We start from the raw sequence: 13,651 nt of genomic DNA on the forward strand, positions 1-13,651 counted from the left end.
ATTCTTAGATTTTTATCTATCATGACCATTGCTGAAAGAAATATGCTCATGTTACTCAGAAAGCTAAAAATATAAACTTATTCTTTAGGTAAAAAAAGATATGTTTTGGAGTAATTTCATTCTAATCTCTATCGTGAGGACTGAACTGTATTTTGATTATATATAGTTTTTGTTATATATGGTTAGATACAGATTTTGTTATATATCATTATACATGGTTTGTGGATGTTTGGGCAGTCTAAGACACACAACATTTGGATTTAGCAGGGACTTCTATATATCAAACAAGAGAACTCTGGAGCAATAACAAAGTATCCTTAATCAACTGAACTGTATTCCTCAGAATGGGACCAATAAGTGTGAGGTCAAAAAATCACAGTTGCTACCATATTTGGGTTTGTCAGAGGCCAAGATGTATTTCTTCCAATAAACAGTCAACTGCATATTAGAAACCTATTTAAATAACCCTCTGTAGATTAGCCCCAACAAACAGGCACCCACACAACAAACACTCTCAATTCTGCCCCCATGTCCCATCACTTCTCCAAAAATGATTTAAGGAGTAAGGGTAACAAAGCTATGTACACAGAAAGAAGGATCCATCAGTAGCATGATTCTTTAATCATTGTTATTTACAATTTATCATCCAACAGACTTACAGAGAATAAATAAAGAAAAGAAAATATACAATTGGTATCACAATTCTTTTTCTAATACAGATAATTTTTATGTATTCTATTTTGGAATGACTATGATAGTTTTAAGCAGAAATTAAATCCACTTGTCATTTACCCTTGACAAGATACATTATCCTCCACAGCCTGCAGAATAAATTCCAGATGTTTCCTCAGCATAGAAGAGTTTGCTGCAAAAACTACATCCTCAGAAAAAGTTACTAGACATCATGGAGAAAAATAGGATATCGTGAATAATAAAGAACTATCAAAAGAGGATAGGCTACATTACAAACTCACGATGTGTTTGCAAGAATGCTTCCAACTTTTAATTATTTTCAAGCCTCTACTTTAGAAAACAGTTGCACTGAAAGTAATCACCTTAAACCATTGTGCTTTTCCTTACATCTTTTTGCAAATTCTTCCTTGGCATGCAGTTGTGATTGTGGATGAGCACACACTAGCTTGGGACTCAGGCCCCTTTTCCAGAAGAGTCCTATAAAGTTGTTAACAAGATGTCTACAGGAGAATGTAAATAGCTTTTTTCAAATGGGCTGGATTTAGAGTCAAACTCTGGTCTTTGCTTTTGATCTACTTCCCCATTAAGAACTACATTGCATTGCTGTCTAATACCCCAAACAATGAAGAATTTCCACAGATCAATTTCACCTTTACAAAGTATATAAATGGAGGATTACTGTACTTGGTATATGTATGGGTACTTTTTCCTTTTCATATTAGAAAATAAACCCTCTGTTAACAGCAAAGCACAGCTCCCCAAATCCACCCTATTTATGATAGATGACAAGTGTTGTTTCCACATTTTATTCACCAAAAACTTCAGAAAGTATTTATCAGGTGTTCACTTATGTGCTAGAAACTTCACAAGACACACACTGCTATTATCTTGTGCCCTTTAAATAGGGCAGTTTAAAAATGGTGATCAATGAAATTCAAAGACATAATCAAAGACAAAACCAGAGTTTCAACTTCTCCTCAGGTTGCTGCTATATTTGCATTTACTTTGGTGCAATGTGGCTGTTACTCTAATTAAGAATAGAAGAATAAATATTTAATCAAATAAAACTTTTCTGCTACTCTAAATATAGTGTTTTATCACACATTAAGGGTTTATACCATTGTATTACATTCCTTTAATAAGCTATCCCTGGTGCCATTAAATAGCTACTACCTAATTCTTGACCAAAATACTGGTTTACTCTAAAACTCTCTCCTTGTCACTGATGAAAATTCTGTTCAGCTGCAGGAACCATCTAGAATTTTCTTCTGTACATGGTTCTCTACACAACAAATCTATGGACAGATTTCATTTTCTTTTACATTGTCTAATCCTTCTAAGTTGCTCTTGGATTGTTTCAGGTGCTAAACATACAAACTAATCATACAATTTAGAAGCACAGGCAGGATATTTCTTATTGATAACTGAACAAGTTAAATTGTTTTTCTCTCAAAATTTGTGGAATCATATCCAGATAGTGTCTTTCTTGTTGCATCTAAGCAAGGCCAGGTTACAAATCAGCAAGAGTTAAAAATATCCACAATTAAATGAGTACATGTGGAAAAGTTGGTGAAATCCAAATATAGTCTGAAATTTATTAGACCAACATCGGTTTTCTGGTTTTGAAAATGGTTCAAAATGGACTATGATTTCCATGGTTGAAAATTGACTATGTAAAATGTTACAGAGGGGGAAAACTAGATCTAGTGTAAGGCCACTCTGTTCTATTTTTTAAACTTCTTATGAGTTTAAATTTATTTCAAAATAACAAGTTTTCAAAAAGGATATAGCAACTAAACAATTACCAGTTTTCTGCCACCAAGTTATATAGCTAATTGGAGCAGAAAACTCAAAATGCCACAAATCAAATCATTAACTACCCAGTCTCTTTCCCTTTTAATTCAGCACTCCAAATAATTTACCAAATGGCAAAGACATTCATCTGTTTCTATAAGAATATAAAATTTTAGTTCAAAAGGATTCCCCAGATCAGAATCTGCAACTTCCAGAAACATCAGAGACCTACCACATGCACTGCTAGAGGACATAGAAGTCTCATGGAAAAGGAAAGATTAAGATGGCAAATTCCAGGTCTATGAATTCAACTCAGGATCAAAGTCTTAATCGCCATATATTGTAATTCTCTTCATTTTTGTAGTTTTGGGCAAAGCAGATGTTGTTCTGTTTTAGTATATTTCATTGGAACATATTCCTTCCTTTCCCTCATTCAGACACTCCCCTCCTTCTGTTCTCCTTTACTCAAAACACATGGCTAGCCCCACATCATGACTTTTTTGTGGGATGCCTGGATGGGACTAGAAAAACACATGTTTCCAACATGGCACATCTCTGTGTGCAGATATCAGACAAGATCTTGTCTTGTCTATCTTATGTCTACTGTTTCTATGTTTGCCTGTAGCTATTCTGCGTTCAGCAATGATGGCAATACTGAAAATGGATTTCATTAACAAAGGCAAGGGAAGGGAACACAATGGCTCATAAACTACCATAAACTCTCATCTTTAGGTCTTCATGTCCACGTCCAGTCCAGGCAAAACACTGGCTTCTTATTACCAACACTTGAAGTAGTATAGAACACAAAGGGCCTCAAACTTCCTCCCTCACCCTCTTCTTCTGAAATAAAAAGGCCTTTCCCTGATGTTTATGCATTTTTATATCCATGGAGGACATCCCTTTCTTAAAACTCTAGAAAAAAAAAACCCTCTTATTTCCTACAGTGCACCTGACTTCATTTTTAATGAATATTTTTATAATCACTACCACCCAGAATTTCTTTTTCACCATCCATACTTTTCTTTTATCTTCAAATCACTTATGTTTTCTATCCTCTCAGATCTCTTTTCAGAGATTTGCTTTCATGCTTCAAAGAGGATTCCATCACGTCCACCTAGCCACATTTCCACCTTATTTGACCTGCCCCTCCCTGTGTCTCCTTCCTGTGCACTCTCATTGCCTCTCTTTATGAAGTCTTCTTTCTAGCCCTTCCCATTCCCCCTTCCTGTCATATGCACATCCATGTATCCACTTTTTTTTAAACTTCACTTACATACAACCATCTTTGTTATACAGTCTTGAACAGTCACGTGTTTCACAGCTTTAAAAATGCATGCTCCCCCAAGGCACTTGTTTCCACTCTAGATCACATGTGTGTCCTAATTACATATGTGTCTGGACAGTAGGTCAAGATTTTCCAGGGGCTGACACTGTAGCTCAATAGTAGAGCTCTTTTCTCACATGTGTGAGGCTCTGAGTTTAATCCCCAGCATCACAAAAAAAAAAAAAAAGATTGGAGCTATCTATCAAAAAATTAACCAACAAAGGTAGAAATTTGGATCTGATATTCTTAAAATACAATCTTGACATAAAATAGTTCCCATGCATCATAAAGAAGATCACTTACTACAAAGATAAAAAGGTCAATAAATTCTCATCACTTTTCATATCTCCTTTTCCAAATAAATCCTAGTTCACTGCACTAATAAAGATTTGTGCTACCTTTTAACTCTACATACTAAGCCTTTACCATCTACTCTGTTCAGCCACTCAGATTTGTGCTGCTAAACTCTACAGATGTGCCTAGATTAAAAGTTAAACCCATGTCTATAGCACCATGGTTTCAGTGCCAGAAGATGGATCCCCCCTCTTCATCCAGAAAAAAGATACCTGTACATGATAATACATATTTGGCAGCCAGCTGAAACAGATTACTTCTATGATTCAAAGTCAAGGAAATCCAGACATTCAACTTTCATTCTATACATGATTTTTAAATATGGGATCAGTGAATTAGGGTAGAATCCTAAGAAATAATAAGCAGAAAAATGTGAGGCAATAGAAGGGGAAATGGTATTTTCTCTTGCTACATAAGGAATCTAGAAGAAAACAAGTGGCAGATCTGGATTTCAAATCCTTTTAATGCTAAAGGGTGCTAACACTTATCATGAAATCAGAGTGTGGCAATTCTCATAAGAAAACATGTCTGGCCTTGCACATATCAAATTAGAGTGTGTGGAAACACCTGGTAAGCTTAAAGCTGTATAGAAATGCAGTGTCACTATAACTACTATTACAGTGACTTGTCCCATAGTCTCTTTTAGGGACCACAATATTTGAACCAGGACATTTACTGAATCCATGTTAGTTATAGATCCACTTATTCAGAAACTACTAACCATATCAGCACCAGGAGAGACTATCTAATTTAATTTTCTTATTTTACAGATAAAGAAACAAAATTCATACAAAGTGATTTGCACAAGAGGACACACTTGGTTTAAGGCAGAAAAAGGGTCAAAGTTTCCAAACCAATGTTCTCCTACCTCTTAAATCAGTGATCTCTCCAAAGTTAGTGTTAAGAGAGAATAAATCCCCAAAACATAGGAAAACCATAGATAAAGCCATTTGCTAGGGTCAGAAAATGACCTAAAATTAATCTTGAGGGCTTAGATTTATGCTTGTGCTATAATCTGGAGGTGTGCTGAAAGCTGAATAGGGATGCACTCAAATTCCTAAGAAACTGGAGAAGATGGACTGGGGAGGCAACAGAAGCAGCCCTGAGGGGTCAAGACCATTTCTTCTCAATTTGGGAATCTTATTCTGTAATCTTTTCTTATTTTTTTCTCAATAGGGATTAAGATTTCCCTTTTCCAGTTTCCCACAGATTTGTGGAGTATGAAAACTCAGAATCTGCTCTAAAGAGAATCCTATCAGTTTCCATGAATTCTGAGACCAGAGCCTCATACTTTTCTGCTGGTCATATCACCTCATTGGCAATAGCATGTACAATAAGCAGTAGCAGTGAATAGTCAGCCTGTGCCTCTGTAATCAAAAACTCTTGGGGTAAAAATGATGTTAAATGTCTCATAAGGTCACCTGCCTGATATTTGAAAACCTCTATCTTTTTTGCATAATTCTTAGTTTATGCCTGAAGCTTTTCAGTGACAAAGGATCCCCTCTTCCCTCTCTGGGACAGCCCTCTTTGTATGTTAGTACTCTGGCTATGTTTAATCTAATAAGGACTAAAATTCAGTCTCTCTGTAACTTCCTAGGTCAGCTTTTTGAGCACACTCAGAATAAATCTACTCTCTGCTATCCATGGCCTTTAGGTATTTAAGTCCAAGAAATTCATCCCCGAGACTACAAGTTGGACAGAGACTTCATCCATTAAAAGAAATAGATTTGGGCAAGATGAACTAAAGATCCTACCATCAAGAGATCAAAACACCAGGATTTACTGATTTAAAATATCAGGCTGTCATGAAAACATCTGAACAAGACAAAGAAGAGGACCCTCTTCCCTGTTACCTGTCCTCCATAGACCAACTTCCCTATGACCACTAGCTATACAAGAATATTTCCATGCAGGGAAGTACTTTAAAAGAAAAATTCTCCTTCCAGCAAGCATTCTTTCGTCCATTGTTTCATACGTGGTCTTCAGCCTTGATCCTTGCCCATAAAAGAAGAAAATACGCACTCCAAAAAACTAGGTTTTTCAAAAATGTATCACCCACTTTGAAAGGAGAAGGAAATTGGAGAGTGGGGCATGTCCAGAGGCCAAATCAGAAAACCATCTGTGATTAGTTGCTGCATGCTGAGTTCTCAGATTCACCATGGTACCCTAAGCCTAATCTCAGGTTTCCCAAGACATTGGTATTCTTCAAGTTTATCCTTCTAAAGATATTTCATAAAAGGTGACACTGAAAAAAATATTGTAGAAACTACACATTTATAAACATAAGCATAACTTTTATAAATTATGTGAATTTTCTAGCCTTTGTTAACTAACACTTTGGTATATCAAGTAAGATTTCCTTTACTAAACATCATCTGCCCTAGACTTTAAAAATTTTTAGTTCTTTCATATAAAAAAGTATATATGAGTCAGTGGTAGGGAGTGAGGGAATGAGGTGGGGGAGGCAAGGGACAGAAAGAGAGTGAAGTGAACAAGCCTCTGTCTCTCAGGTCCATTAAATGTCCAGATGGAGTGGCTTTGGCATGGGGAGTGGTAGGTCTTGTGGGGAGGACCTGTGTGGTCAGAAAATTGCAGCATTGACAGCATCACTCATCCCCTTGTTGAAGGAGCAAAAGGTGGATTTCTTGGAATGAGGGTCGGTGCTTGGTTTCTCTTCTCCAGCAGCTAAGCATCAGCTTATACACAGAGTCAGGGCAAATGGCTGGTTGTGGGAGGTAAGTCTTTGGGAATAAAAATTTTAAAAGAGAGAGAAAAATATATTAAGAAAATGAAGGAAAAGGAGAACTGGTTGTATTATATTTTGATTTGCCCCTGCCACACTTTCTTGAATTTACTAACTGAAATCAGCATGTTGTCTATTTTTTCTACTCACAAGAGTTCTAGCTCACTTCAGCTGATTTCTCATTCCTTTTGTCCTCTTTATCTCTCTGGAGCAGAATTCTCTGATTGACCTTCTAGGATACCTACCTTCAAGTAAATGATGAGATGGAAGCAAATATGAGCTTTAATTTTCCATTTATGGTCCACCCATGTGAAGGGTTATCTTGGCTAAGCCAATCACAGCAGACATAGAACATACATTAGTAGCTTCAGCAACTTGATTGGAATAAAATCTCAGCCAGATATAGGAAGTATCCACATAGCTCCTAACCATAAATTTCTTCATGTTTACACACACACACACCCTCTGTCCTATGTTGGCCTCATCAAGAAAAGATTAGATTTCTGTTTTACAGCATGCATTGCCATCCATGCTTTTACCCTGCCCTGAATTCCAGCCTAGAACTCTACTCTGAAATTGCCAGTTACCATTTCTACAAGTAAGATGCTACTCTGCTGACTCTTAGTTCATTTGCTGCCTATAAAATATTGCTGTTATCTTCTTACCTATGTGTTTCAATACCTTAGTACATTGACATATTCCTGACCAGTACCCAAACTTCCCATGCCCTTTGAACCATGAAACCATCCATTGCCTTTGCTGAATCCAACATTCATAATTGTATACCCTACCTTACCCCACACCAACACCAGCCTATATCACGTATTACAGAAGCTGGGCTTTACCTGCCTCCCTTGGTCTCGGAAGAACTCTCCAGTATTCTCAATAACCTGTTCATCTGATAGCTGGGAATATGGCTGCTCCTGGCAAAAAGTGAAAGTCTCCCACAGTGTCACCCCAAAGGCCCACACATCACTTGCTGTAGTGAATTTTCCCTATTTAAGAAAAGAAAAGAGGAGCAAATCAGAATATCTTGTGCACAACAAGAGTGATTTACACTTTCACAATCTGGAGTTATTTCCCCTCTTCTTATGGAGGATAAGGAATGCTGAAACTGCTAAAATATTCATGGAAGTGTCAAGAGGCAAGCCATTCCCTTGTCTTCATGATCTTAGCTTAGCTCTGCTTCTCTTGGGGATAAGATCCAAGAGCTGAAAGTAAAGCAGTCATAAACCATCTGACTCTCCAACTGACTGTCAGGAGGGCAACTTTTAGGCTCTAGGATAGCTTTGGGAATATGTCTCTGGGAAAGTCAAATTAAAACAGGAAGTCAACTGTTTTTAATGTTAGAGATAGAGGAATCTGGTTTCAGAGCCTGGAGTAAGTTTCTGAGTGAATCCAGCACTCTTACTTCCCCATTCAACGATAATCACAATTTTGACAAAGAGACTATCAAATGACAGCAATGAGATTAAGATGTAAGTAGCATACATGTAATACTTACACGTTTTCTGTTCAATAAAAAGAAAACTATAAGTAGAGGTTATTAATTTTTAGATCAGAAAAATGAGACAAAAGAGAGGTTTACTAAATTACCTTGGTAAATAAGACCACTAATAATGGAAAGCTAGGATTTGAACCAAGGTCCTCTGAATCTCTGTCTAATACATCATTTTTAACACTATAGAATACCCTTACACAGAAAAATGCTCAGTTACATTAGAAACAGGTAAAAATGTAACAATTTCCACGATATTTAGAAAAGTTACTATAAGGTTCAGGAAGATAGTATGAACAGATTAACTATAAATGAACAAAACCAAATTGGCCTCAGGTCTTTCTCTGCAATATTGCAGAAGACAGAAGACAAAAATACATGTACATAGCATTTCAGGAAGTAAAAGCTTATAGTCTACTAATCCATCAGCTAAGTGGTTGTAAAATCAATAATGAAAAGTCTCAAATGGTTAGAAAACAGTCCTGTCTGGAGGTTGGTACCAGTGGGAGGGAGAAAAGGATATAAGGGAAGGGTGTAGGAGGAAGAATTTAGTGGAAATATTATGTATTAATGTATGAAAATGGAAAAAATGAGACATGTTGAAACTATTCCAGGAATGGGGGAGGGTGGAGGATAAAGAATGATGGAGAGGGAAAATTCAACTATGTTATATTATAAGAACTTTGGTAAATGTCACAATGTACCCCCTGCACAACAACAATATTTTTTCCAAATGTCAGTATGGAAAAAATTATTCATTCATGACATAGAATACCAAGAATTATGTAAAAAATCATAAAGCAAAAAAAAAAGATGAATTTAAAAGTAAATAGTAAAAATCATTGAAAATATGGAGATTAATCTAAATAATTGATGAAAAACATGTTATGAAGTCAATAGAGAAGAAAAATATTTTCTATGATTAATAGTTCTTTAAATGATAAGGTTTTTAATAAACTAATTTAATTAAGACCATTCAATAGGTGGAAAGGTAAAGAAAAAAATGATACTAGATCCCTTATCCTATTTTTAAATGTTTTTTCCTAAAGTTTCTGTAATGGAGTGTGTCAATTTTTTAGCAGAAATGGGCAAGTGTTAAATAATTGTAATAATTAATACCTTAAAGAAGATTGTCTCAAGCCAGAAAAAACATCAGGGTCTATAAAGTTTGCCTCCTGCTACCTCCTGTTTATCTTTGTCTGCCACCTGTGCCAGCCTACAGGTCAGCTGCTAGAGTATGGCTTACAAGTGTAAGGAACTCACCAGTAGGATGCTCTCCCACGACATCCAGCGGATGGGGAGCACTGCTCGGCCCTGGATCCGGTAGTAGTCACCACTATACAGGTTTCTGCTCATTCCGAAGTCAGCTATCTTGATGGTGTAGTTCTTACCCACTAAGCAGTTTCGTGTGGCCAGATCTCGGTGGACAAAATTAAGAGAAGAAAGGTACTTCATGCCAGAGGCAATCTGGGTAGCCATAAACTTCAGGTTAGCATAACTGAGGAAACACACAAGAAAAGAGAAAGTAGCCTATGGAAACAGGAAGCTATGAAAGGTACACATTCTAAAGTTGATATCAAACCAGGTTTGAAACTTCAACATATCATACTTATCCTTAATGAATCCCTTTGAATTCTTCTAAATCATGAAGCTATTCCATGATTCCCTCCCCCACCATTCCAGAACAATGATTAACTTAAAGATTCACTGCTCTGCATTTTCAGATCCCAGCTTACTCTCGTGAGTAAGAAAAAACCAAAAGACCTGGCTTATTTACCTGACAGTGGGCACATTGCTGGAGCAAGAACTGGGGGGCTCATGACGGGAAAGAAACTGATTGAGATCCCCATTCTCCATGTACTCCGTGATCATGCAGAGGGGGTCATCAGTGATACACACCGCTAAGAGATGAATGATGTTTGGGTCCTTGAGCCGAGACATGATTTTTATCTCTTTAAGAAAATCATTCCTTTGGAGAACATAAACATAGATCAAGCTAGAGGTTTCCAGAGTCAGAATCAAGAGGGGAAGAACACATAGTAACATCTATTCCCACCCAATACAGCAAGTCTTGCTTGCCAATTAGAACTGTCTCATTCAACTCTTCCTGGAGCATGATGGGCCTTCATTCAACTATAATGTTTTTGAGAACAAGATTCATGACTTAACTCACATTTGCACTCCTAGCATTTAATGAGATGCCTGCCATTTTATTATAAAGTGATTAACATTTACTGAATCTATATCTACCTATCTATCTACCTATCTATCTATATATGCTTCTTAAAAACTACTCTAGAAAATGAAATTTTTCACTGAGAATCATGTCTTGAGTGCATTAGGGTCTTTGTCTTTTCAAAAAAGCCTCAGAAACACACTATTAATAAAATAACTTCGTAAAGTGGATAACAACCCTCTGTTTATCTGATAATTCTTTATTATCTCAAACTGACTTTTCTTAACGCAGTCAGCACTAGCAGTCAATCACAACATATATTGAGTAGCCTGTTCAAACACTTGTTTAAAATGCCAAGGTGGTCAAGTAGGGTGATTTCAAAAGAAGTACTCATTGGGCTAAGACTAATAAATAATTGAGTGAGAGAATAGCAACATTTGTATTAGTGAGGTCACTACCTCACATTCCCAAAACTACTGGAACATATCAGTTATAAGTCTCCTGTGAGTTTTATAGGTGTCCTGCACTGGAAGTCACACTATGTCCTGATTCAACATCTCCTCTTTTTCATTTTCCTTTAACCCCAGAGGGTTAAAGGGTTTCAGTGGCTTGGGAGAGCCCAGAATCTAGGAAATTCATCACTGTTAAGTATGGGCGACGCAGGTAGAGTGCAGCAAACCTCACCACCCACAACAACTGATAAAGACTTTGCATATCATCTGCATTTTTTCTCTTTGCCATGTTCTCTAATCTTGGAATATTCCATCTCTCTATGGGACCAGAGAACATCATTCTCCTTTCACAATGATATCCTTAAGACTTACATTCTCAATTAAAATTCAAAAACCTACACAGTTCCATTCCCTCACCTTTCTCTCTTCTTCATTCGGCATCCTTCCAATTATAGGACTTTCAATGGAAACTATAACCATTTGGGGGAATTTATTATAGTTTGAGGAATAGGTATAATAAGATTACTGTCATTATGAATATCAGCAAGACAAATCAAGACAACACAAATGGGAAAATACATATGTTATCCAAGTGTGCAGATTTCTCTGAAACATAAGCAACCATCTTGCAACGAGCATGCCTCTCAGGGTGAGGATTAGCTCACCATGACTGTAGTGGAAAGGCTGTCAGACAACAGTGTGGCTGGAAACTGCAATTTATGTAGTAAAGGATCCAAGAGATTATTAGCCAGTTTTGGAAACTGCTAAAGGATCGTGGGTCCTTTTGCTTTCAGGTCCATGGATACTTTCCCAAACAGAGGTAGTTTCTCATTTGGGGGTTTCTGAACTTGGAAGAAAAGGAGCATAAAAAGAAAGGCTAAGTGAGTAGAGATGTGCAAAAAGGAGAATGAAAGAGGCTTAGTGAGAAAGATGCACATGATAGTGAAAAGTATACCTAAAAGAAGTAATGACATTTAGTAGTAAATAAGTATATAATGATTGAGGAAAACATATCTAGACTATTGTGTGTATTGGGAAGTACAATGCTGTACAAATGTAGGCAGGAAGTAAATATATGGCAAATAAAATAAAAATGTACATTTGTATTTGAGAGAGACGGAGGAAAAGAGTAAGACTTCTGTCTCCATTAGAAAAATAAAGCATAACTATGGAAATGTAAGGCAGCTCAAAGACCTTCCTCTCAAAAGAAAAGAAAACATACTCAGAAATCTCCAGGAATATTCCTGGTCCTCAAAATGAAATAAGTAAAGGAAAATTCAAAATGCAGACCACAGACCTGGCATTCTTGTTGGCATCTGCTCGGAGCATTTTCACAGCCACCAGGACAGGCTGGTTGGCACTGACATCCAGGGCAAAGTCTTTGTCTTTGAATTTTTCCATTCCCTCCACTTCACAGAGGTGAACCTAGACAAAAGTCATCTAGTCTCAGCATCATCATTGCTCTTGAAGATGGTTCAGTACTCTTGCTGGGCATTTCCTGGAGATAAACTAACTCTTACAACTCAGGCAAAATAATCAAAAGACCAATAAGAAGATATGTGTAACATATCTTTGATTCAAATAATTGATTAAATTTAAAACAGTGGTAAAGTACCAGCTGATATGACATGTTGCATTATAAAAATCAAATATACATTGATTGGAACATTGAATACTATAACACAGTATTTTTAGCATAGTCCCACTATAAAATATCATTCAGTACAAGCTTAAACTTTGATTTGAGAAGGTTTAGTTTAGTTACAGGGTCATATAAAGCATAAGGCAGTTTCCTAAATAATCCCTTAGTGTGGGTTTTAGCATTGCAAGTTATTCCTATGTGTTAGTAACAGCATAATAATGAGCTCAGGCTTTCAACCCATGGGAGAAAATGAGTCCTTATAACACTGTTAACATGGGCCCCTCTATCTCCTCCAACACTAAACCTAACCAAGGGGTGAACATATGACCCATACTGGAAACCAATAACATATTCATTGAAAATCACATATTTATTTGGGGTTTAAATGGCAATGTCAAAGAACTTCTGTTATAACTTAAAACATTGGTCTGAGTTGTCAGAGGTCCATGCTACTGATGCAAGAGTAAAAAGTTCAATGCTACATGCATCACTCAAATGGCAATTGGGAAGAGCACTCCTTATCTTTCCTAGTTGGTGATTCATTCCCTAGTGACTAATTCTGGGACCAAAGGCAGGGGCGAGGTTGTTTTTGACCATTTTGTGTATAACTCCCATTAAAAGGGAAAAAAACCCAAAGTGATATCAAGTGGCAGGGTGTTCCTGAACAATTCATAAAAGATGATCACATCTTGTGAGCCCCACCCTCAGTAACCTACTATAAACATTTTTTTTTAAAACACTGAATATTTTGGGGGAATATCTGAAGTCTAGTGACTTGCCTGCCTTAAAAACTCCTGTATAGAAAGTCAGAAGTCCCAGGAACTCCACAACTGTTTGGAAAAGATAAAATTGACCTGAAAGTAGCTATCCAAAAGCAATATAAAGAAAGACAACTGGAGGACACATTCAGTTGCAAACTCACTTCTGGAAGGGACACTTTGTTCTACTGATCATTTTTATGTACCCACTTCCTTC

General features: G+C 36.8%; 1 protein-coding gene across 8 annotated transcripts in view; it reads right to left on the minus strand.

The window, feature by feature from the left end:
• Nucleotides 1–593: 593 nt before the first annotated feature.
• Nucleotides 594–13,651, minus strand: part of Ddr2 (discoidin domain receptor tyrosine kinase 2) — a 126,783-nt gene continuing 113,725 nt past the window's right edge. For all 8 annotated transcript variants that reach the window (XM_074047625.1, XM_074047624.1, XM_074047627.1 and 5 more), the window contains 5 exons: nt 12,332–12,459; nt 10,184–10,375; nt 9,670–9,904; nt 7,754–7,903; nt 594–6,906 (listed from right to left, as the gene is read on the minus strand). In XM_074047625.1, coding sequence (XP_073903726.1) covers nt 6,772–6,906; nt 7,754–7,903; nt 9,670–9,904; nt 10,184–10,375; nt 12,332–12,459 — 840 coding nt within the window. In that variant the 3' untranslated portion in view covers nt 594–6,771. The remainder of the gene's footprint in view (nt 6,907–7,753; nt 7,904–9,669; nt 9,905–10,183; nt 10,376–12,331; nt 12,460–13,651) is intronic.

This window comes from Castor canadensis, chromosome 11 (genome assembly GCF_047511655.1).
Source record: "Castor canadensis chromosome 11, mCasCan1.hap1v2, whole genome shotgun sequence".
Classification (NCBI taxonomy): Eukaryota; Metazoa; Chordata; class Mammalia; order Rodentia; family Castoridae; genus Castor; species Castor canadensis.